This window comes from Canis lupus, chromosome 3, assembly GCF_003254725.2.
Source record: "Canis lupus dingo isolate Sandy chromosome 3, ASM325472v2, whole genome shotgun sequence".
In the NCBI taxonomy this organism is placed as follows: Eukaryota; Metazoa; Chordata; class Mammalia; order Carnivora; family Canidae; genus Canis; species Canis lupus.
In genome coordinates this window covers 57,786,983-57,813,043 of record NC_064245.1, presented here as the reverse complement: position 1 = coordinate 57,813,043, position 26,061 = coordinate 57,786,983, and the positions used below count along the sequence as shown (strand labels likewise).

The 26,061-nt window shown below is 47.6% G+C and overlaps 1 protein-coding gene across 2 annotated transcripts in view; it reads left to right on the top strand.

Annotated features, from left to right (window-relative positions):
• The window catches only part of MINAR1 (membrane integral NOTCH2 associated receptor 1), a 30,806-nt gene extending 5,047 nt beyond the window's left edge, over positions 1-25,759 (top strand). The window contains exons 2-5 of one of the 2 annotated variants that reach the window (XR_003132294.3): positions 13,411-15,761; positions 17,235-17,489; positions 17,828-17,893; positions 21,756-21,893. Coding sequence is in view for 1 of the 2 variants with exons in the window: in XM_025437855.3 (XP_025293640.1) it covers positions 13,461-15,761; positions 17,235-17,489; positions 21,756-21,953 (2,754 nt within the window). In the remaining variant the exon portion in view is untranslated. Of the gene's footprint in view, positions 1-13,410; positions 15,762-17,234; positions 17,490-17,827; positions 17,894-21,755 lie in introns of both variants that reach the window. The other variant, XM_025437855.3, reaches the window with a different exon arrangement.
• Positions 25,760-26,061: the final 302 nt, after the last annotated feature.

Below are 26,061 nucleotides of genomic sequence, written 5' to 3'. Positions count from 1 at the left end.
TGGCAGTGCCGAGAAGCCAAGAAGAGCACGGAGCTGGGGGGAGTGGGGAGACCTTCCTCAGCGTGGCGGCTGGGGGGCAGTGTGTGGGCGGTAAGTGGGCAGTGAGTGGGGTGGACAGTGGGTGGACAGTGGGTAGGCAGAGAGTGGGTGTGAGTGGGCATAGATAAAGACTGGGTGTGGGCAGTGGTCTGTGGGCTCCTCCTCTCTGTCCCCATCGCCACGGGAGCTCGCACTGAGCTGTACTGACAGCTGTCTGCTGGTCTGTCCCCACTGAGCTGGGAGACCCTGGAAGGATGGGACTGCACCCTTCTTGGTGTCAGCCTGTGACTAGCATCGTATCTGGCCTAGGCCTGGTATGTCTGTGCATACCATCGGGTGAGGGAGGGAATGAGGTCCTGCTGATCTCTGCAGGGGTGTGGAAGGCCTGACCCTGCACAGCCACAGGAAGGAAGAGAAGACCACGATTCAGTCCCCCCACAGCCTGAGTCTGAGTCTACCACATGGTGTGGCCACTGAAAAGATCCTCAGAGCTCGGCTGAGGGAGGGGACAGTGTTCTGCACGCCACCATAAGGAAGCTCTCCTTGAGAAGTGCAGAACCAGTAGGGAATTATTTAAAGAACCACGGGTCGTGGCACCACGGTGTGACTCGTCCAGAATCCCCAAGCAGCTGCCCACCATCCCAGAGCCTCTCGGGGATCTTCACCAATATAGATTTCCAGGCTTTGCCCAGGGCTGCCCAGTAGGAATGTCTGGGCTGAGCACCAAGCCTCCGTTTACCCCACATTTTACACCTGCTGTGGCAAGTTGCCTGGAGGGGAGAGGGGACCTGGGTTTGAGCTGACCTGAGTCACAGGATGGAGCTTGCAGCCGAGTCTCATCAACGGAAAGGACTCAATGGCTGCAGCCGGTCGTGGATGGCTGGTTGGAGGAACCGGGATGGAGGAGCCACCTGCAGATCCTGGGAAAGCTGCCCCGATGTGTGACCCCTTGGGGAGGGGGGAGGCTGCCTTCTTCTGGCAGGGAGTGGAGGGCACTGCAGGTACCTACTCCGAAGGTCGGGCCTGCTGTGGGCTCCAGGAATGGGGAGCAGGATGAGGCAGCATGGCCAGCCACATTTCCCAGATTTTAGGACGTGTTTCGGGATTGCTGCCTGGGACAGTCCTTGTTCACACCACCAGAAATTCTTCTTGTTCTCCTCGGTCGCCCATCAGTAGCCAGTTCCCACTGACGGGCAGGGCCAACCAAGTCATATTTTATCAACTAGGGCAAAGCCTTCGCCCTCTGGGAAGGATGTCGTGCTTCCAGTTACATCTACTGTACATGTGAGAAAATGTGTGTGTGGGGGGTGAGCTTTCCTTCCGTCCGGGGGCTCTGGTGCCCAGGGATTTGGGTCCCCAGGGGGAGGAACCCATGGCAGGCTCAGGAAGGAACCTCCCCAAAGCGGCCTGCGGCCAGCCCCCAGCACCTCAGGCTTCATTAGGGTACCTGGCGGCAGAAGGGACTTTGCAGACGTGCATAAGTTAAGGACCTTGCAAAGGGAATTGTCCTGGCCATCTGGGTGGCCACTGCCCTCAAGCGGGCAGGAGAAGGCAGAGGAGTCGCAGAGGGAGCCGCAACCATGGGAGCGCAGGTGGGAGCCACGCGGCTGCTGGCTTTGGGGATGGAGGAGGGGGCCGCGAGTCAAGGATATCTGGATCTGAGCCCTGTGAAACCCTGAAACCCAGGTGGACTTCTCGCACCTGGCAGCCTCAGATGACAACGTCCGAGATGATCTGTATTTGCCGCCAAAGTGCGGGGAGGCAGACCCATGGCATAGCTTCATCTGACTTCTGGAGAATCCACACGATCTTCACCATGGCCCGTGTTCTCGAATCCTAGAATCTACCCTCTTGAAACTCAAGCCACGGAGCCCAGTTTGGGAAACACAATAGCAAAAGTTCAACACGGTCTCAAGAGCCCATCAGGCACAGGAGTCACAGAGCCATATACCTAGTTGTCAGGAGGCCACACGTGGGATCAGGGATGCACGTTTACATTTATTGCAGGTGTGAAAACAGCTAACACAAATTAACACAAAGTATAGGGAGTTTGTGCAGGAGAGGACGGAAAAACTTTCCCGGGTAAAAAGTGAACCAAGGGATTCTTGTACTGCTATGCAACACTTTGGCTTCCCTGGCATCACCTCCCCCCACCCCCCCCAACCCCAAAAATGCTGTCTGTCTATACGTCTCCATTCTGCCGCCATCATCGGGTCCAGGGCCTCACCCGTCCTGGGAAGTCAAAGAGGGGAGGCTGGTCTGGGGATGATTTCAGGCAGAGAAAGGGGAAGTTAAGGGACCTCCTACTTGTTACTAATATTTTGCCCTAAAATGAGACACGAGTGATGCCTGAGCATTAGGAAGGTATTCTTGGAGACATTTTGATAAAGTAATCATTTTGGAGCTAAATATTATGTGAGAGGTAATATACTAGTACATAATAATTCTTTACATACCATATCTTATAAAGTGCCTCCGCGGCCAGCCAAACATGCCACTTATGCTTCTGCCCCAAGGCCTTTGCACTAGCCGTCCCCTCTGCCTTGGACACTTGGTTTTCTCCTCATGGAAAAAAGGTAGGCACCTGGTTTATTCTATATATATGCAGGGACTTCATTCAAATGCAGTTTTCCCCTGAGGACGTCTTTGACCATTGTATTTAAAATTGTGACTTCCATCTGCCCTATTCTTTCTGTGTTTTCCTCTCTTTTTCTCCATAGCACTTTGCATCTCTACTGTACTATATGTTGTGCTTGTTTATTTTGCTTATCTCCCCACCTAGAACATAAGTTTACTAGGGGAGTTTTGTTTTATTTTGGTTTGCTCTGTATCCCGCTGTATTTCTACCAGCTAAAATAGTGCCTGGCACATACCAGTTACAAAATAAAGATCTTTTGAATGAAAAAAAAAAAAATGGATGTCTCATTTGACCCTTTTAGTGATCCCAGGAGCAGGAAGTGATGCCTTCCTTTTCTAGAAGAGAAAACCAAAGGTCATAGGTGATAATTTACTCCCCAATTTAGGTTGCTGGGATCTGCCTAAAATTTTTTCCTCTTTATTTTTCATTAGAAAGTCAGTTATTCAGAACATTTGAGTCATACAGACCTGAGACAAAAGGAGGAAAAAAAAGCACCCAGGGACAATTAGTATAAGTTTTGGTATATAGAGATGTATACATATAAACAACTGCATATCATATTACAATGTGCCATTTAGTAGCATGCTTTTTTACTTAAGAAGATGTCATTAATATTTAACATGTCAATAAATATACTTTTGCAACATGATTTATTAATGTGCTGCATGGTATTTCAGCACATTAATGTGATATGCTGAAATCACGACCAGTTTTTGGATACAAAGGTTATCACAAAGATGATATTTTCTTCTTATAAGCAGCATTGAGGAGAATGTATCTGTAGCATTTTTCTTTTTACGTGTATCTGATTATTTCGTTTAGAGAAATACCTAGAAGTATAGATTTGTTTTATTTAAAAATAGGTATGTTTTCATTTTAGGTTTTAAGTTTCATTTTAAATTTTACTGCTGATTACTTCCTGTAACAGTCACACAGATGTGTACCTCTCCAATGATACATGGGGATGCCTTCTTTCCCATAGCCATTCCCCTCCCCCCCCCATAGGGGTATGAGCCTTCTTAACCATTTCCAATCCATCAGGCAAAAAGCCCACATCTTGTAGTGCCTCCCCACCTCATAAAGAAATCATTTCAAATACTTTCTTTAGATTTATAAATAATAAGGTAGTCAAATTGCTGTGTTAGTTTGCTTTACTTATTATGACATACATTATTTTCTTTGCTTTTCTTTCTTTGTAGATTGACTTTTTTTTCTTTTGGACTGCTCCTTCTTTCCTGTTAGTATTTAGAGCTTTAAGTAAGATGCCAAAAGCTTCTGCATTCAGGTTTGTTTGTTATGTTTTTTTTCAATTTTCATGATGTTTATTGGCATTGGAAGTAGTCATTTCCATTCATCCAAACTGATCAGTCTTTTTCTCCATGATTTCAACTTCTGGAATCTTGTATGGAAGATGCTTACATGACCTGCCATTATCTATATCCTGACAAAAATTTCCTTCTTTTTATTTTATCCATAACTTCCTTTTGTGTATGGCAAGGACTGAGAGCTAACTTAATTTTTTTACCTGCTGGTTAACCAGTTATTCCAATAACAATTATTGGTGCATTTATGTTCTACTGAATAAAGCAGTGTTTTCTCATGGACTCGAAAGGCTTCCTTTGTCATATAGTCAGTCCTGCTGCTTCTTGTCTTTCTATTCTCCATTGATTTATCCATCAAATTATAATTATAGGAGCTTTGCACTAAGTTTCAATATTTGGCTATCCAAATTGATTGCCATTTTGACCAGAGCATCTAACTAAGTATCTTAAAGCAGATAACTTTTTAGTGTTCCCTCCAGCACACAGGACCTCTCACCATAAAAATGCAAAATCAATGAATATGAATAACAGCAAAACACAGTCTTGTTGATTTTCTTAGTTACTCATCTTTATAGCCTTATTTATAAAAATTTTCTTTTGGCGGTGCCTGGGTGGCTCCATCAGTTGAGTGTCCAACTCTTGATCTCAGCTCAAATCTTTTTTTTATTAAAGATTTTATTTATCCATGAGAGACACACAGAAAGAGGCAGAGACATAGGCAGAGGGAGAAGCAGGCTCCCTGCGGGGAGCCCGGTGTGGGACTTGATCCCAGGACCCCAGGATCACGCCCTGAGCTGAAGGCAGATGCTCAACCATTGAGCCGCCCAGATGTCCCTCAGTTCAAGTCTTGATCTCAGAGTCTTGAGTTCAAGCCTCACATTGAGTTCCACGCTGGGTGTGGAGCCTACTTACAAAAATACCTTTCTTTCCTTTTGTTTCCATTTTTGACAGGTTTAAGTGGGAACTTGTTTTTCTAGGTTTTAAAACATACTTTACCTTTAAATTAGTACATATTTTTAAAAGTGCATAGAAGAACTGAAAGTAACCTAAGAGATGTCCATCTACCACTGAGATTAAATAGGAGTTCACATTTGATCATTTTTGCTTCCATGACTTTTTTTTTTTAAAGAAAAACTACGTGAAAGCTCATGTTCCACTTGCCATTCCTTGTACTTTCATCACCTGCTCTTCACCCCAATGGTGAGAGGGAGGTTTCCCTTCCCTCCTAGGGCTATGTGGATGTCCATGCACCAAGCACCTGATGTTGGATAGATGATATTGACAATGGTTTATTAATCATGTATTCATGGCCCAGGGGAGGAGGAAATGGGGCACAAAGGGTGTGAACTTGGGTCTGTGGGAAGTAGGTGATATAGTGACAAGAGGGTGAAGTGACCCCTGGATCCTTGGGAGGCTTGATTGACTTGTTTGAATAATTCCATGGCTGGCAAGTTACCAACACCTGCTACTCAGGGACAGGTAGGAGCTATGCTTGATCTCCTTGAGAAGGAGGGATGTTGGGCTGGGGACCTTCTGCACAGGAGCAGAGTGTGGAGGTCATGTGAGACCCTCTGGTTTCACCAGATGTCAAGATGGCATGTAATTCTGGGTCTTACACCACATCTTCCTTCCTCCTCTCTCTTTCTCTAAAGGATACCATGATCCCAAACCAGACATATTTCATTTCCATAGATGTTTTCATACTTTCTGTTTTATATAAACATTCTAAAACAATTTTTTTTCAAATGACATCAATGATATGACACATTGATTTGTAACTTTCTTTTCCACACATTTTTGTGTTTTTGAAGCTCATCCTTTAATTTACTACAAATAAATTCATTCACAATAGCTGCTGTATAATATCAATTATATGATAAACCCATGTTTATCTCTTTCCCCACTGTACTCTTACTATTAAAAAGTGTTTTGAATGAGCAGTTTTGCTGCCTTATGAACCCATGTGAATGTCTATCTTGATGTATAACTAAAGGGGGATTTGGAAGGCAATAGGATTTGCTTATCTTGACCTTTATCTGTATAGTCAAACTGCTTACTCTTTGCCAGGCACTCATACATATAACTCAACCATGTGAGGTTGATACTATTATCATCCCCATTTTCAGATGAGGAAACTGAGACACAGAGACTAATAATGCTTAAGTCACCCAGCTCATAAGTGGAAGAGCTTGGATTTAAATTTGGGCAATTTGTCTCTAGAGTTTCTGATATTTAACTATTGTACCATTCTGCCTAAAACAAATACCAACTGTATTTTGATTTGGTTTTGGCTGATATGTCTTATTTCATCCATATACATTCAACCTTCCTGTGAAAGCATGTTTAGGTATATTTCTCATAGGTGGCATTTGGCTGCAAGTTTTTTTTTTTTAAGACCCAATTTGAGAGTCACAGTTTTTTGATTGGTAAATTTAGCCTGTTTACATTTATTGTGATTTGATGTATTTGGATATATTTCTGTCATCTTGTGAGTTTTACTTATCTTACTTTGTCATTGTTTCTTTATTTCTTTGATTTCTGACCTTCTATTAATTTACTGAGTTTTTATTTACTCTGTTTTCTTTACACTAGTTTAGAAGTTCTACATTAAGTTCTGTAATTTATTCCTGTTCTATTGATGGTTATCCATAAATGTTTTCTAATATACATTTTTGAGTTAACATCTATATTTAACATATTTTTCCTCTTCTGGAGAATACCAGGTAATGCTTAAGGAGTTTTAACCCTGATCATACCCCTGCTTCCATCTTGGCTCTAAAAGTAATCATTACTATGCTTTTATATAGTTAATATGTGTTTAGAATTAGCTATATGTTTACTACTTTCTTCTGGATTTTCTTTTTTTTTTCTGAAGGAGCTTCTTTAGTAGTTTTTACAGTGAGGAATGTGTCTGCAGTTTTAATTTTTTTTATGAATAGTAGTTTTTCTGGTGTTAGAACTATAAGCTATAGGTCATTTTTCCTTAGCACTTCAAGAATATTGTGTTTATGTCTTCTAGTTTTTCTTTTTCTTTTTCTTTTTTTTTTTTAACTTTAAAAGGGCCAAGAATTCTGGACATCTGTTCATGGAATACACATAATGTGGATTTCATAAATAGACCTCAGCTTATCAAAAAGATGCCCCAAATTACCATCTCATCTTTATGCAACAGAAGAGTTCCTTTTAAAATGTATTTTATTTTATTATTTTTAAAGACATTTAATTATTTCAGAGAAAGAGTGAGCATGAGAATGTGAGAGGGAAGGGCAGAGGGAAAAGGAGAGAGAATCCTAAGCAAACTCTGTGCTGAGCACAGAGCCAGACATGGGGTTTGGTCTCACAACCCTGAGATCATGACCTGAACTGAAACTATGAGTTGGGTGCTTAACTGACTGCACCACCCAGGTGCCCTAGACCCTTTTTCTCTATTCTTGAAAAAATTTATGTTTAGGTTTATTCTCTTCTCAGTAATTCATTCCCTTGCCCCACTGCCTCAGCCATTTTAAGGCTTTCTGTCTCCTTCTGGTATGCTTCAGTTTCCATGTGGTATGCTTTGATGTTTAGAGCTGAATTTATTTTTATAGATCTTCTTGTGGTTTCTCTTTGAATTTGAGGATTTGTGTTTTCAATTCTTGAATAATTCTAGACATTGTTATTTTGATTATTGGCTTTACACTATTCTCTTATCTTTCCTGGAATTCTTGTTAGGCATTTGTTAAGACTTCTCCTGCTCTATGTCTTTTGACCCTGATTTCATATTAAAATATTTATATTTCTCTATGCTGCATGTTTATAGATTCCCTTAGATTTGTCTTCCAGTTCTCTCTTTTTGTTGTTGCTTATGCTAGTATGTTATTTGATCTATTGTGATTTTTATTTCAAAGGCTATTTTTAATTTCTAGGAGTACTATTTGGTTCTTTTCCAGGTCCCTGTGTTCTTTTTTCACAATATCTTTTATTTGGATTCCCCAAAAATTTAGATATCTTTGCTTATTTAAAATATACTTACAGCTTTTTTAAAAATTGCTATTCCATTTTGCAAAGTCCTTAAGATTGCTATTCTACTTTGTGAAATTATTAAAGTCCTAATGGTCCTGATTATTTTATGTCTGCTGACTCTTACTCATTGTGAATACTCCCTCTTGTGTGCTGTAGTTTTTTCAAATATTATCCTGTGTTAGTGTGTGTGGCTTCTTATCTCTTCAGGGCACCGTCAGTTGTCCAGAGCTGTCTTGCACTTGTTTTGCTTGCATCCAGGGATATCACCAGCACGGAACCAATATAGTATTAATTTCTTAGCTTGAGAGTTCTTGAACCCTGTGGCAACATAAATTTTGGCCCCAGAGCATTTAAGGCATTGCCTTGCTTTGCATTTTAAGGAATAACCTTTTACTTTATCTAACACAGAGGCTGACAAGTTTCCTTGTTTCCTGAGCTCATGAGCAGTTTTTTTCTCTATTTCGTATTTTCATGCAGAGTTAGAGAATAGTCCTTCAGGGGTCCCAGCTCCAGGCAGACATCCATGTTCCCACTCGCCATGTGGTGGAGAACTCTTCTATCCTAACTCAGTGGGAACCACCTGCCCCATCTTCCCCACAGCAGCCACGTGATCAGTGATCCTGCTCCTCCTGTGATTTTCAATCCTTTCTCTGTTTCTGGCACATTTACCTGGCTCTTTCCCAAACCTAGCTGCACATGTTTTTTTTTTTTTTCTTTTAAGTATGTTTTATCCAGCATTTCTAGGTGTTCACAATGGAAGGTTTTTCACATTTTCTAAGCTTGCCTTCTCACCAGACCTGGAAATTGCTTCATAATGACCTGACTTCTTAGTCAAGGACTTTGCACCAGGGTTGAGCTCAGGGTAGGACATGCATCTGGGCAAGTGGAAGTGTAGCCCCTTCCAACTCCTTGCTGCCCTCTCTAGCAGATTTTGTGGCAAAGAGCTGCCTCTGGGAGAGAAAGCGGTCTCCCTTCAGCTTAACATTTTCACAAGGAAATGTGAAATTTCCTGACCACACGTTTCAGATTCCTCACTTCATGCCTCCCTTTTACAGCTTCCCTGAATCCACGGCTGCATTGAATCACAGCAGCAAACACCATCCTGGAAACAAACAACATCCAGAGGCACAGGCAAGCCAACACTCAGGCAGGAATCACACAGACACTGCAGGGAAACTGTTCTGCAGTGTGCTGTCCACGCTCGTGAAGTAAGGGCACCGCGGCCACATTCCACTGCTGCCCGCCATTTTGGCTTCTGAAGGATCAATATATGAGGGCGTGTGGGAAAGCCTGAATGAGAACACGTCATCACTGTCTTTTGCTAATCTGATTGAAGGTTTATATCATTCGTTTTCACCAGCGTTAAGGGTTGCTGGCAGAAGGGAAGATGAAAGCTTTAAGGCAGGTTGGTGGAAATGAAGTCCAGAGAGCTTCCCGCGGCAACTCTATGAGCTGTGGCCCAGGAGCATATTTCCCTTTCTTCTGCTCTGTTTTGGTTAACATCAGATGTCAGCACTCTGAGCTCTTATAAATGCATAAAGCTATGGAAAGGTGATGTTCATTTTAGCCTTATGGACCAGACAGCAACAACACTTGTCATGGCCAGAGAGGGACGTGAGAAAGGCATGCAGTGCTGTGAGGGGGTGAGACAACATCAGGCATCTGGGTCCCACCCTTCCCAGAGCCACATCTGTTGTGTGGTGGCAACAGCCTTGGGTGGGAGTGGAAAGAGCCTAGAGCAGGTGGTGCGACTCATGGTGTTCTAGCAGAGACAGCATGGGTCCGCCTGTGCATCCTGTGGGCTCAGTGCTCACCCCAACCCTCAGGCCTGGTGTTCTCAGCTCCCGCTGCCTACAGAGTCAAGTCCAGATGCCGCCCAGTCACCCAACACTCGCCTATCCAAATCCCCTGCTGGTGCAGGTCCACCCCCGTCTCTCCATCCTCACCAAACAAACTTCACTCCACCTGCCCCTTTGGGCCTCCTGCCCTCTGCCTGGAACCCCTGCTCTGTCCCCTCCCCTCTGACACAGCCTCTGAGTCAGTCTTTGGGGCCAACAGAGAAGTAAGGAGGAAAGAGCCTAGGTGAGTGGTGTGAGTAAGAATGTGAGTGTGTACACGCATCTGAGTGACTGTGTCCGTGTGTTTCCGTGTGTTTTTTTCCTCAAACAGACTGAAGAGTGGTGGTGCCTCCCTCTCCAGGCTGTGGTGCACGTTTCGTGTAGGCCCCAGTGCGTAGCAGGTGCTCAGGCCATAGTGGCCCCCCACCTGCCCCGTTTACTCCAGCCGCAGTGGTGATGCTTCTCCCCATCCTGCGCGCCTTCCACAGCATCATCAGCCCTGGGCCCCTAACCTGACTGTGGCCCCCAGACGACTCACTTTGTCTTGAAGGAGCTGTCACCCCTCCTAGAGCCTCAGTCTCCCCATCTGTGAAATGGGAGTGGCCTCCTCACACCATAGAGCTGCCTGTGTGGTCAAGTGAGGTAGCCCGCCTGTGACAGCACGTGGCAGTGAGACCTTGTCACTCGGTTACAGTGCCTCGCAGCCTACTTCTCAGCCGAGCACCCCGTTTCTCCCGATTCCTCCCTAGTTTCCTCTGGCGTACTGTAGGATGTTGCATGGGGTTCCCCCATAAGGATCCATGTCGTACACACGCAGGTGCCACGCATGCATCCATGTGCCCCCTCGGATGGGGCAGGTGCCCATCCCTGGCCATTCATCTGCCCCCAGAGTTCAGTTTTAATAGAAAGTGAGTCAGGTTTCTATTCTATTCCAGATCACTTGCGATTCCTTCATTCACTCCAGGAGACACTGGGCCTTGATTTCCAGATGCTGTTTCTGACCTGGGATAAGGAAGGTTTTAGCTAGTGAAGAGGAATAGAAAGTCCTCACAGGAAGCAGAGTCGGGCTCTTCTGGGCACTGCATGGGGGTCATCAGCCTTCCACGTCACTTCTCACTGCTCCCCGTTGCTGCCTCCTACCCTTCAAGGTCAGAGTGACCCTGTTCTCGGTGGTCAGGGCAATTGCAGACGTGACAGTGGTCTCATGAGGCTGTCGTGAGAGTCAACACGCAGTCGAGTATGAGGAGTACAGCTTGCCCTTCCCTCCTTACGTTCATGCTCTCTCTGCTCTGGTTTCTTTGCCTGCTTATCTTCCTGACACTCAAGCCCAGTGGGTTGTACCCACTTTATCAGGACATCCTGACACCCAGTGCATTCATGGGACGAATGTGGGGTTGGGCAGGACTGGGTGTGCTGCTGGGGAGAAGCAGGCTTCTCAGGGACTGGCTCTGTGTGGGAACGGGACCTTTGTGTCTTCCAGAGGAGGCCTTTGTGTCTTCCAGAGGAGGACATCCAAACCATGGTCTCTGCGTGTCCCTGAAGACACATGTGGGTGAACACATGCAGGAGCCCAGGAACCCTTGAAATCTAACCCAGAGAAAACACACCGCTGCCCTACGAAATGGGTCGGCCATGTGGGCTGAGCCAACCCCAGCATCAGTAGGCCACCAAGCAGGCGTGAGCAGGGAGGTGGCGCCCTGGGCTTCCGTGTCTCCTGGTGAATCTCAGACCCAGTCCTCATTTATCCATGGGCTCTACTTGCTTGTGTGATATTTTGTGGAACGTTTGGTCTAACTTTTTCCATTCAGGATGGGTTGATGTAGCTGCTCCTTGTATTTCGAAGTAAGGCTTATTATTAGTACCGTGTGTGGATTATAAATAGCACATGTCAGAATTGTAGAAAGGGTGGGAAATTGTAAAGAAAACATAACATTACCCATAATGCATGAGGACACAGCGTGAACTGGAAGAGGCATGAGGGAACTTTCCAGGGCACTGGCAACGTTCTGGATCTTTCCGGGGGTTTTGGTGACTGCACAGGTATGCACATGTATCAAAGCTTCCGCAAACACACAACTAAGATTTGCACATGTAGATCTGATATTCAAAGAAAAACTGTAAGCAGTTACTGCACTTGGGTTAATGATATGAATGATGAAATGTTCAGGGGGATTGTTCAGACGTCTGCAATTGACTTCGAAGTGCATGAAAAAAAAATAAGAGGGCTTGATGAAGACTCGATGGATAGGTATGTGAGGAGCCAAATCAGTAAAATGTTAGCGGTAGAATCCAGATGGCGGACATATGAGTATTTGCTATAAAATTCGTTCAACTTTGCTGTATGTTTGAAAATCTGCGTCATAAAATACTGAGGGACAAAGATGATTATTAAGGAAAAATCCATATTTACTATCCAGACATGAGCACTGATAATATTGTAGTGTGCATTATTTTCTTTAATCTTCATTTCCAAGAACATCTAACTTTCTATAATTAAGACCTTCTTACATAAAAAGATTTATTTCCATTTTTCACTAAGTTTTGTAGCATAGTTGTTTTTTTTTTGTCATACAGAGTCTTCAGTGTTTAATTTTTAAATGACAAATGAATGTATAATTTACATGCAGTGAAACTCACACATTGTTCCACGAGTTTTGACAGATGCATACAGTCAGGGAAGCACCCTCCACTGACTCACACCCAGACCCTGAGGCCACAGATGTTTCCAGAATGTCATTAAAGTGGCATCCTACCACACGTAGCCTGTGACTGGCTTCTCTCACTCAAGCACAATGCCTGTGAGCTCCATCCACACCATTGTGTGTACCACCAGTTTGTTCCTTTAAAAAAAAAACAAAAAACTATTGGGGCACCTGGGTGGCTCAGTGGTTGCACATCTGCCTTTGGCTTAAGTCATGATCCCAGAGTCCTGGGATCAAGTCCTGCATCCAGCTTCCTGCAGGGAGCCTACTTCTCCCTCTGCCTGTGTCTCTGCTTCTCTCTCTGTGTCTCTCATGAATAAATAAATAAATTTTTTTAAAAAGAGATTTTATTTATTTGAGAGAGAGAGAGAGAGCTGGTGGGCAGGGGTAGAGAGAGAGAGAAAATCCCGAGCAAACTCCCCTCTCAGTGTGGAGCCTGACATGAGACTCGATCTCACAACCCAGACGCCTAACCGACTATGCCACCCAGGCACCCCAATTTTGTTCCTTTTTATTGATGTAATATTCCATCATAAGGATGCATATTAGTGTGATTTTAATGCTTGTGAAAAGTCTGTATGCCAGAACATGTTTTATTTATGTATTCTTTGGCTATTCGGATACTTAAGATGTTTTATTTTTTCACTATTATAAATGCCATCACAGCACACTTCTTTATATATAAATCATTGTCATCAATACCTGGGAAGGGAATGACAAAGTCGTACATTATAAATACTTTCAAAGCTGATAAGACATTTTTGAACTAAGAAGCTTTTCCTTGCATGTTCTTATGTGGTTGGTGACGCACGTGGCTTACAACTCCCCCGGTGCTTATGACCTCCCTCCACTTTTTGGTGTTGTCACTATAGAACAGGCTGGAAGACTCCACATCGGCAGTGAGCCTCTGACGTCCTAAGTCATGGAGACCAACCAGGACACGTCCCTCTTCTTGATGAAGATCTTGGAGGAGCTGGACAGCAAACAAAACACGGTTTCCTACCAGGATCTGTGCAAGTCCCTGTGTGCCCGCTTCGACCTCTCGCAGCTCGCCAAACTGAGAAGCGTGCTCTTCTACACGGCCTGTCTCGACCCCAACTTCCCAGCCACGCTGTTCAAAGACAAGATGAAATGCACCGTCAACAACCAGCAGTCCAAGAAGATTATGGTGGCAGCAGACATCGTGACAATATTTAACCTGATCCAAATGAATGGAGGCGCCGCCAAGGAGAAGCTGCCCAGTGGCCGGCAGAAGGTGCGCAAGAAGGAGACATCCTTCGAGTCGTGCAGGTCGGACACGGAGGTCTGCGCCGCGGCCGAGTGTGAGCCCCTGAACTGTGAGCTGAGCGAGACCTTCCACCGGGGCTACCCCACCCGGCGATCGTCCCAGGGCCGCAAAGTGGACCGCAAGGACTGCCCACAGTTCCTGCCCGCCTCCGAGCCCAACTTCCTGCTGGGTGTCAGCAAGGAGCTGAAGAGCCGTGCGGCCTCCCTGGACCGGCTGCAGGCCCTGGCCCCCTACTCCGTTGCCAGCCCCCAGCCCTGTGAGATGCAGAGGACCTACTTCCCCATGAACATTGAGAACGAGTCCATTTCGGATCAGGACTCCCTGCCCATTGGCCAGGGCATCAAGGAGACCTTCATTGCCAATGAGGAGCCATTTGTGGTCCAGTCCTGTGTCCAGAAAAGGAATATCTTTAAAGAGGATTTTCACAACCTGATGACTGTGTCCCCCACGTTGGTTGGCCCTGCTAACAAGGCCGAGGCTGAGCGTGGGGAGCCCCAGCGTCAGAAGGAGTCCCACAAGACTCCCTTCTTCAACCACAGCTTTGAAATGCCCTACAACAGTCAGTACCTGAATCCCGTCTACTCGCCGGTGCCTGACAAGAGGCGAGCAAAGCATGAAAGCTTGGATGACCTTCAAGCCTCCACATACTTTGGGCCCACGCCAGTGATGGGGCCCCAGGAAGCCAGGCGCTGTCCCGGGAGGCCGGGCAAGCAGACCCCCTGGCCGGTCAAAAGCTGGAGCCTGAATACTGAAGAAGTCCCTGACTTTGAACGATCCTTTTTCAATAGAAATCCTTCTGAGGAGAAGCTGCGCTACCCGAATTCCAGCAGCCAGAGCCCCAACTTCCCAACCCCAGACAGGCGCCCCACTTACCTGGCGCCAAAGGACCCACAGCAGCCGATCCTGCCTGTTGGCTACGTGGCAAAACCAAATGGGCTCAAATCTAAAGAGATGTCATCACCCGTCGATCTAGAGAAGCATGAGCCGGTCAAGAAGTTCAAAGAGAAGAGCGTCAGCTGCACCAGCGGACAGCTCAGCTCTGACACCAGCAGCGTGGGCACCCAGACGGAGCAGCACGTGCTGGAGCCCCAGAAGTGCAAAGACCTGTGCACCTCGGGGCAGAGCAAGTACGGCGACAGGCACACCAGAAAGCTGTCAGACGATGACTCGGAAATCATCAGCGATGACATTAGTGACATTTTCCGATTTCTGGATGACATGAGTATCAGCGGCTCCACAGGGGTGATGCAGTCTTCCTGCTACAACAGCACAGGGTCCTTATCTCAGGTCCATAAGTCGGATGGTGACAGTTCCCCCGAGCGCCACCTGACCAAAATTGCCAATGGGCTCTCCAGCGGCAAAGGGGAGAAGGGCAACCGGCCAGAAAACAGCCACCCCTCGGAAGAGGAGCTGAAGACCAGTGTGTGCCGGCTGGTGCTCAGGATCGGCGAGATCGAACGGAAGCTTGAGTCGCTGTCGGGAGTCCGCGAGGAAATCTCCCAGGTCCTGGGCAAGCTAAATAAGCTGGATCAGAAAATGCAGCAGCCCGAGAAGGTGAGCGTGCAGATCGACCTGAATTCCCTGACGAGCGAGGCGCCCTCCGACGACAGTGCCTCTCCGCGGTTGTTCCGCGCACACAGCGGCCCCCGGGCCCCCAAGCTGGAGAATGCGGCCGACTGGTACTGCTCAGATGCCAGCGGGAGCAACAGCGAGAGCCTTCGCGTCAAGGCCCTGAAGAAGAGCCTCTTCCCCAGGCCGTCCTCCAGGTCCCTGACCGAGGAGAACAGCGCCACGGAATCCAAGATCGCCAGCACCTCCAACTCGCCCAGAGACTGGCGCACCATCACCTACGCCAGCCGTGTGGGCCTCGGTGAGGAGGACGGCAAGGACCGAGGCCCTGGGGAGAGTAAGGACTGGCATCGCAAGTCTAAAGAGGTAATGTCATCCATGCCTGCCACCCTGGGCACTCCAGCCCTCACAGTCCTGGTGCATGTCCTGGCCCTGAGTGTCACGGGAGTCAGGAGAGAGAGAGGCCTTCCCTCCAGGTGTGGCAGGCTGTCCGTGTTAGAGCATGGAGGGCGGAAGGCAGCGTGTCTGTCCCGCCAGCTCCAAGGAGCACGTCCCGTCAGCTAGACACTGGAGAAAGCGGGGTTGGGATATGGAATGGGTGGTAGAGGCCAGATTCTCCTAGAATGGGGCGGGTAGTGGAGCGGCGGGCGTTGCCAAGGATGACTTCCTGTTCCTTCTGGAACCGCAGGGTGCAAGCAGAGGAAATGGGTGTGGGCACCTCCAGGCACGTGGGCGCGGGTGTCCCCTCCCTGTGTTGCGTGGATTCATGGGGCTTTTTATAGGTTCGAGTTTTTCCATGGTGAGATGGGTAGATGACTAGTAAGAAAAGCAAGACCAATAAGGAGATTGGTCCCAGCATGGCTGCCAGAGTACAGCAGCTCCCCAGATGGCCCTTTCCTTTGCTCTGTCACTGTTGCGTGTCACCCTTGTGTGCTGGGCTGTTTTCGTGCTAGCTTGAGTGTGTTCATCTCCTGGTCTGTCCAGGGCAAGCACACGCACAGGTGCTCCTATCCCTCGTCCCCTCATTCCCTGCAGCCGGGGGACCCGTGTCGGTGGCATCTGGGGCCGCTCTTCATCCCTGGGTTACCGTGATGCAGTTTTCAGGTGCTGCTTTCCTCAGCCCCTCCCCTGATTCTGAAGGTCGGGGGAAGGACCAGAGGGTCCAGCATCAGAGAGGGAGTGACGGTGGTGCAGGCTTGCAGACACATGGAGTCGCGGGGGGAGGCTGGGTTCCCTAGAGGGGGTCGAGAAGGAGAAGCTTGGAAAACTGGACCTCAGCAGGTTTGCAGTGTCCAAAGTGATGGAAAAGAGTAAATAAAAGAGGTGATATTTTTTCTGATCTCAAGCAACCATGTGGTATCTGTGCTGGCGGCTGTTCTATCCTTCTGCAGCCGCATACTGCACGTGGTGTTGGCAGGAAGCGGGTGTGATAGGGGCTGGTCCCCGTGCAGGTGCACGTTCGCACACACCTGCACAGCGGCTCACCAGGCATTCACGCAGACCCTCCCTCCTCCCTCCCTCTGCTCTCAGTCCTGGTTTCCCCTCTTCTGCGTCAGGAGTGCAGCTTCCTGGGGTTGGTGGTAGTGAGGGGGGGCCAGGGTTTGGCACCAGAGTGTTAGCTCCAGGCAGTGGTGTAACCGTTACCGGCTGTGCCCAGAGACCACTCCTGCCACAGGCATACTTGGTATCTGGGTGAATGAGTGCACCCCACTAGCTCTGGCCGCATCCCTCCAGCTGGCTGGCCGCAGGCCTGAGGATGTACACCCGAGGCCGCCCCACTGTGCTGTGAAATCCTAGTCTCTCTGCCGCCTTTCTGGACTTCTCTGTGCCTCTCTGCAGGCAGACAGACAGTACGACATCCCCCCCCAGCACCGACTGCCCAAGCAGCCCAAAGACAGCTTCCTGGTGGAGCAGGTGTTCAGCCCGCACCCCTACCCGGCATCCCTCAAAGCCCACATGAAGAACAACCCTCTGTACACGGACATGCGGCTGACGGAGCTGGCCGAGGTGAAGCGGGGCCAACCCTCCTGGACCATCGAGGAGTACACGAGGAACGCGGGCGACAAGGGCAAGCTGACTGCCCTGGACCTGCAGGTGAGTGTCTCGCTGTCCCGGGGAGGGGGGCGGCGGGGGGAGCCCAGCCATGCCCCGGCCGACACAGGAAGCACCTCAGGTGGCCTAGTCCAGCCTGCTCCCCCACCCTTCAGCGCCCCGGGCCCCCTGAACTTTGTAAGCCACAGAGCAGAGATTTTTAAGGAGGGGAACGTTATTTTGCTTATATGTTTGTAAACGATTGATTGTTTACTTTGGCCACCCGATTTGCTAACAGCGTGTTTAAGACTCTGTACCAAGTGCAGATTCTCGCATTTGCTCACGAGACCTGAGCTCAACCGTTTAATGAGATACAAGCTGATTTCTCCTTCCATACGTAGCACGTGGGATAAGCATATTTGTGGGAGCCAAGCTATGGACTATGTTTCCATACGGAGCAGTCCCAGGTAAGAGCCACCCCCGGGAGCTCTGTGAATGCAGTCGTGGCTGGAGGGCATGTTTTCTGTTCACCACACGCGGGGCTGGGGTTTGGTCACACGTGTATGCGGGTGGGCAGCTCCACCTGGTCCCCTTCGTGTGGCGCCTGTGTCTCTGCATCACCGCGGAAGCCCAGGCGGCGGCCTGTCCCTACCTGCAGGATCAGCTCTGTGGGCAGCGGGGCCATAGCCTCCACGGTGCCAGTGCTACATGTCCCAGAATGAGCGTGTCACTTAGAGGCCGTGGGAGAGATGCCAGCGGGGCTGGTGCGGGCCTGAAGCAGAGGGGCTGAGGTGGAGGGGGGGGCATGGTGTGGCAGGAAGAGGCTCCTTTGCTGTGGGACCCAGAACGTTCATGCCCCTGCTTGGGCATCCATCCCCTCACCTGTTTGGTGGGCACACGCACTCTCTGCCTTGCAGAATCATTGTGACGGGTCTGAAAATAAGGTATTTAAAGTATCAGCATGAAGTGGGCCATAACAAGGATTGTAGGGGCTGGTTATATGATGCTAAGATAGTTGAACTCCTCAGGGGCTTGCACAGCAGGCTGTGAGCGCAAGGCACATGGACCATTACGGTCTCCTCCAGCTTCCAAACAAGGGACCAAAGAGCTCCGTACTGGCCTGGGGTTGGACACGTCCAGATTCGATCTGGACCCAACCCACAGCCTGTGTTCTTCCTCCCATGTTGCCTTTCCTATTGGCGAGAGTGTCTGAGAGCCTCGTGTCCCCACCATGACTGCAATGACATTTGTTTGTACTGGGCCCTAAGTGATAGCAACGAGGGGAGGGGGTGGCTCTGGCCAGATCCTCCCAGTGGGGTTCGTAGTGGCGGCCACTTATCTACCGCATGCCGTGTCCCCCGTGTGTGTGTGGCAGGCCACTTTCTGTCCTCGCCCTGCTATCCAGACTGCGATGGACTCCCCTGCAGGTGGGCGGTGGACGGCTTGGCCATAGGCGCCAGTCACACCGTTCTCGGCGGGTATCAAGCCCTGAGGTTTGAGAGGCTCCGCTACTGCATGACCTTGAAAGGCACAGATATTGAGTGAGTCATAGATTGAGAAACATCTCTATAGAGTGTGGGCAATGGAGGCTGCACATAGGCACATGTGACATTGCTGTGCCAGTGTTTATAGAGACAAAATTATAAGAAATAAGAGTAGATCTTCACATTAGAGCGTTCTGGATGACGTCACTTAGAAATGCAAAGAGCCGCATCTCCAGCTGCACAAAACAGGAGGGAATGTGGCTTGCATGGCCTGACGAGGATGTTTGCTGCAGAGCCAGGCCGACGTCGTCAGGAGCCTGAGGAAGGCAGCGCAGGTGGCCTGAGAGGCTCTGGTGGTGTCAGAGCAGCATGAGCACCTGGATGGTCTCCATGGGGTCCCCTTGTGTGCAGATGTGCATTCCCTGTCAGTGGGGCCCTCCTGAGTGTGTTTTCACTGCCAGAGTCTGGCAGGCCTGGTGACAACAAGGTACCCTCCCCTGGTCCCTGGAAACCTTGGGATCACTGCTCTACTTGCTGTTATTAGAGCTTGTGCTTGCTGAAAAATTAAAATATTAAAATTAGTTTATTTCGCAGGCTGACCCCCAGCCCATGAAGTATACGTATATGGAAAGATACCGATTTCCTGTTTGAGCTGGAGGGAACACGACACCTGATGTGTGCTGTATGCGTGGCTTGCCTCCTTGGCACGGTTGGGAAGATGAGGTGGTTGGTGCAGCCCACGCGTGGCCAGAGCCTGTCTTGAAGGTCCAGGGCAGGGAGGGTAGCTGTCCACCTTCCGCCTGGACCCAGCCCCTTTGGGTGGTCCCCCACCACTGCACACCAGTCTCCCAGCCAGATATGCCCATCCTGGGTCTGTCTGTCCTGTCTAGTGTCTGTGAAATTGCTGAAAGGCTTTTGTGGCCACAGCCACACACTCCAGGTACCCACAGAGAGCAGAGCTTTGGTGGGAAGGGAGCTCTGGCTCGAGTGTACAGACAGGCATTGGTCCACACAGTGGGAGTGAGCAGCTCAGGGAGGCCGCGGCTCCTGGGACTCTAGAGGAGGACACTGTAGGGGGGCTCTTGCATAGATGGAGCATCCTGACTTTAGGACTTTACATGACCCGGGGAGTCCTGTTCTCATGATGGATGTGAGGGTGGCCAGCGTGACTTTGCATCCTGCAGATGATAAGAACCCATAAATGTTCTGTCTCAGTGAGGAAGGGGCCTGGGAGAGTCCCATCCTTGTCATTATGCAGTGTGGCATAGAATATACCAGAATAGGGGTTGTAAAGGTAGATGGTGACCAATCTAGGCCTCAAGGCCTCTCCGGTGTCTGTCACAGCTGCTTAACTCCACCATGGCTACTTGAAAGCAGCTCCCAAAGATCTGTGAATGGCTGGGTATGGCTGTGATTTGAGGGAGACTTATTTTGGAAGGCAAGATTTATAATTTCCTATAACGTTAACATAACATGAAATAATCTTTGATTTTGGCAACCATTTAACAATGTAGGGGCCATTCTCAGCTGGTGGGCTCTTCACAGGCATATGGTAGACTGGACATGGAACGATCAGGGAGGGGGCTGTTATTGTGTGGTGGGCAGGGTGAGAGCCCAGGGACCAGTACCAGTGACAGGACATTGTCACCCTGGGATCCGAGGCAGAAGGAAGGGAGCTGTTTCTGAAACTCACTGAGACCCACGGTTCTGCAGCAGGTGCCTGGTAGGAACTGAGAATTCATTGTCTGCTGACCGGGCCCACTTGGGTGGGTCCCTGGGGCCAGGCTCCTGGGACATGGAACAAGGCAGGAAAGGACAGAGGGTGCATCTGTGAAGGGCAGGTGACAGTCAGTGACATGGGTTAGATTCACCAGTATTCTCCCAACAATACAGTACAACTCAGTTTTTTAAAAGTTTTTGAAGGATTCACAAGTTTTGTGATCTTGTGTATGTGAAACAGACTTTTATGTGTACATGTTTAGAGCATTAAGCCGAGAAAAATCTTCAAAATGGATATTTTGTTTGAATTTCAAAGATTGAGGTGACCTTTCTTGGAATTTCATCGTTTGCTCTTATGTGACACTATATTATTAAATGCTGGCTATAAAAGGAGAACGCTGCCTCTCCTCATGGGAGGAGATTGTAACCATCCCAGGGGAGCGGGATCTGCGGGCAGTACAGGTTAAAGATGGTATTTTTTCTGCAGAGAGCGCATCTGTCTCAGGGAGACGGGTGACGTCAGGTGGGTCCTGCCTCTGGGGATGCAGCCCCGGGCACGGGGGCAGTCTGCGTGGATCTGTAGGACCTTGACTCTGAGCAGTGGCCTGACCTGCTCAGACTAATGTTTGAAATGGAAATATTTTATATATATTTTTTGAGCTGCTTATCTGGGAGGTGCCTTTGATTTTTCAATAGACCTTTGGTGAGGAACTGGGCCCGGAATCAGAGCGAGAGGACAGCCTTTTTCAAACAAAGGCTCTGTTCTTAAGGACTGCTGGGGAGAACATTTGTCAGGGCCATTGTCAGCTCCTCCTGCAGTGGGGCCAGCCTGCTCTTGGGGGCCAGCCCTTGCAGTCCTGCCCCGTTCCTCTCGGCCCTAATTTGCTTGCTCACAGAGAGGAGACCCGTGGCTTCCCCATGTCTAGACCCTTAGCGCATGGGCAACAGGGGCGAGGCAGGTGCAGTCCATGAGGTGTAGGAGTCCACGGCCTTGGCAGCCTGTCTTAGGTGGGGCCGGCGGGGGATGTCGCAGTCAGCCCTGATGGCCTGCTGTGGACCACTCAGGGGCGTCGGGACCTGGTTTCAGGTGTTCATCGCGTCTCTAACATCTTCTCTTCACTTCTAGACGCAAGAATCTTTAAACCCTAACAACTTAGAATATTGGATGGAAGATATTTATACTCCAGGCTACGACTCATTGCTTAAACGTAAGGAAGCCGAGTTCAGACGAGCCAAGGTCTGCAAGATCGCCGCTCTGATTGCTGCTGCCACGTGCACAGTCATCCTGGTGATTGTGGTGCCCATCTGCACAATGAAATCATGAGCCCGGGGCCGCCTCGCGGCACACAGCCCATGACTACCGGCACCTCCCTCTGGAGCCTGAGGTCCCGGGGCGGTGTGGCACCAGCTTGCTGGAGTAGAGATGGAGTCATGGAGGCTTCTGCCAGTGTGAAGATGCTCTTCAGAAAGTATGCATTCCACAGAAAAATCTACCCTCCTCTTGGTTTTGACTTAATGACGCTCGATACATTTGGGGAAGTGCAATATCTTTTCCTAGCAACAGAATGTACTGAACTATCTATTAGTAGATACAAATTGAATTCCAAGCAAAAAGAAAAAAAAAAAGTGAATTGGACCCTTTCCTTGTTAATGACGTTTCATGATGGGGAATATGTTATAGGGAAGATATTTAATACCTGCCTGCTTGGGGAAGCTAAGGGAGATAGCAAGAGTTCTGTTTTCCTTCATGTTTTCAGACGACTGCAGGTGAAGTAACAGGTATCATGCTCATGAAGGATGTCACTTCTCTGTTGACTTTATCAAGGGCTACCAACTTTTCCTTCTTGCCCTTCTGTCATCATTATGATCTTCATTGCAGATCTTCATGGAACATTCTGGACCTTCCTCCTTGTGCACAGGGTAGGAAGGAGCTGAACTGGCCCATCAGGCCTGGCATGGAGTGTGCTCCCTCTGCTTACTAGGTTGAGGCACTTAGGCCAGGAGACCTTCCTGACGCCACGCTGAGGTGTGGGGAAGAGCTGCTTGCCAACACTGTAAGGTCGGTATCTGAAAATCATGGCCACCGAGGGGTCTCCCATTCTTGCTTGTGGGGTGTGGCTCCACACCTTAGTCTTCTGTCTCCTGGTGGCACTGGCTGCTCTGCTTCTCACAGACGAGGTAAAGAGTTTGGAACTTGTCCTTGTGCCTTGAAGAGTAGAGACAGTGGCTAAACTTTGACGTTCTAAATGTAAACCATGGTTTCTGTGCGCCACTAGTACTGGCCATTTCCAGTGGCTCTCACAGGATCTTGAATGCTTGTCAGTAACACAATAAAGGCACCAAGGTATTCTTAACCACAACACCAACTCCAGAGTTCTGAATACTTGTCAGCAGTGCAAAAAAATTAATTCTCTATTTAACCATTTATCTATCTATATGTCTATCTATATACCTGAGTTTGGGTTATTGTCTTCCCTGTTGTTAAATAACTTGAGAGCAAGGTTTCTCCAGCGTACAGGAAGCTGTTGTAACTCGATCAGAAATTGATCTCAGTTTCCACCTGTCGAATGGTGCTTCGACATAACTGGACAGAAAGAATCCTTTTTAGCATTTGATTCTAATGTCTTGTTACAGGTCAAAGAAAAATGATTGACAGATCCTAGCTACCTTAATTCTTCTGAGAACAAGGTGGGATATAAACAAATGTTGGTAGCGAGAATAATCGCCCTGAACGGTATAATAAATTCCTGAAAGAGAGCTTTGGGGTGCGTCTCAGATTTTAAAGCAATAGGAGTCCAGCATCCATCCCAGAAACCTTACAATAATGCTTAGCTTGCTCTGTCTAATCCTATAGATCCCCACATGGAGTAGTCAGGACCTTTCATGCAGTCAACAAATAAGGGATGGATGCTTTCATCTGTAGTGAGCCTTCATTTTTAGGGGTCTTCGTGATACCTGTTTCTATTCTGTTTATGTGTGACTTCCAATTAGGTGACTGAAACTTAAGCCTTAGTATGAAGAACTGAGGATTTATAATCGAAAATGAAAAAATATATATACATATATGTTACTGTCTATCGTCAGAATTTTAGTCTTTTGGTGCTCCATCCTGGGTTGGGTTCACTAAATAAGGTTGTTTCTTTCACCCCAAAGGGGATACTAGAGTCACACCTGCAAGAGTTGGGAGTTGCCAACCCAGCCCTCCTGCCAACCAGTATGGCTCTGTGACACGTTGTCCCTGTTACCACAGATTAAACCACAAGAGCATCAGAGCTAGGTAGTTCCCAACCTCTTGCTCTATGGTTTTCAGAGAAGTGGAGATACACTTACCCAGGATAAGAAAAACTTTGTCAAATCCCAACCACTGCTCTCCTTGCCAGGTAGGACCACGGGGGATGGACCAAACCACTATTGCCACTGCTCTTGGGTGCACCTGTTCCTAATGGGCCCTGCTTGAGTCATGTGTCTAGCTACCGAGGTGGGGGGGGCGTGTGACCATTCCCACTCCATGTGCAGAAGAGACAAGACTCTATAGAATTTTCTTCTACCCTTTTCATATCTGAGGAGGTAGCAGAGAAATTTAGTCCAGTATAGCTTTAAACTTGAACTTGACATCATTGCCACATAGTGGAGAAACACCCAGACCTGGTGATGTCCCTGGGAAACCAGATGGCCCCAAAGGCAAGTGTTTTCCTATGGAAATGGGTTATCCTCAGCTTTATAGGTTGGAGTGTGGTGCCAATTATGGATCTTTGCTGTGGCTTGAAGCTGATGGTTGCTCGGGGTCTTGGGATCTAAAGAAGATAAAATTCATAGTTGGGTCTTTTCTCTCCTTTGACCTCAAGCTTATGACAACCTTCTTTCCCTGAACCCCAGACTCTTCCATCCCTGTATTTGCAGAATGGGGCAAGACCAGAGTCTGGCTGGGAAGGAGACCTCTACTCATCCCTCTAAAATTGCCTCTCACCTCCTGCTGCTATGAGCTCCCAGTGGGGACCGCATGGACTGGCAGGTCTTCTCTGCTGGGCACCTCTTTCTACCACACTCTCTGGCATTTTCACATAAAGTACAATTTTTTATGCCAGGGCCTAAAATCACTACCCTATCAAAACTCACTTCATTTCTCTTGCTTTTAAAAGATGAACAATCAGATGTCGTTGCCTAAAGGAGTATCCTGAAATCTGATATCCTCAGTCAGTCGTTAAATTCAGAATCATTTAATTCGTCTTTTCTAGTCTGATTTGCTTTGAACACAGCCTTGCAGAAAAGCAAAAAAGTTCCCAGCTCAGTTTTCAGATGGTTTACATCACTATCCCCTTCTTTAAACTGCAAATACAGTAAAGCAAATCATATTTATAATCACCCATTACTAGCTGATCATAAATTGTTAATATTTTAGGGCATGCGGCTATATGATTGTTATCTGCAAGGCTACTCCAGTAGATGTGCTAACACCCAACTGCTCTGTGTGCCATGAGTTCTGATACCCTTATTGGAATCAAGGCAGTGCTGTTTTTGTTTACAATTAATTTATCAATATAAGAGTAATGGCACCTCATTTTTTTTTAACAAAAAATAAGCTCTGCCAACAGTAAATGATTCTGTTAAGTGGTATAAAAATTTGTGAATGTTGAAATTCAACATGCTTCATATTATAACCAACCTGCAAGAATATTGTGGTCAATTGTGTGAATACCAAATCAATATATACTGTATATTGTACTATGGAAATTTGTATTTAAAGGCAAAGATATTAGTAATTGTTGGTATAACTGGGGGAAAGGGTATTAGATATTTATTGATTAACAATGAGAAATGCAACAATCTTCCTTATTTATGCCTTATGAATAAAAGGGTGTGAAATGTAAGGTGAAGTTTTATGTGTGAGACTCAAGGAATGGGTATTTTTGAAGGCAGGGATTGTCTTTTCTATGTTTGTTCTATATAGTTGTCAGCACACTCTTGGTGCTTGATCAATGTTATATAATACCAATAACTAAGCACATTTTTAGATCTTTTTTCAAATGGCTTGTGTATAATTTGGTTAATGTACGATGGTTGGTTTGAAGCTATCATGTAAAATCTGCCTCTCCAAATATAATCAAAAATAAACTGAAAAATTATAAGCTATCTTTCAGTGAGATTTTATTCTATGTGTAAATTATAAGTGTTCGGTGTTATGCACACATTGTAAGTGTCCAACTTGGTGATTTTTCACAATTGTAAACCCTCCATAACCATCACATTTGCTCATTACAAGCACCAAAATGAAAAAGCAGGACATTCGGATACCCTAGAAGCCTCCCTCATGTCCCCTTCCCATTAAAACCTGGCAAAGAAAAATGGCCATCCTAACTTCTGAGGGCACACATTCGTTTGCTGGTTTTTAAACTTTATATAAATGCGTTCATGCAGTTTGTACTCTTAAAAAA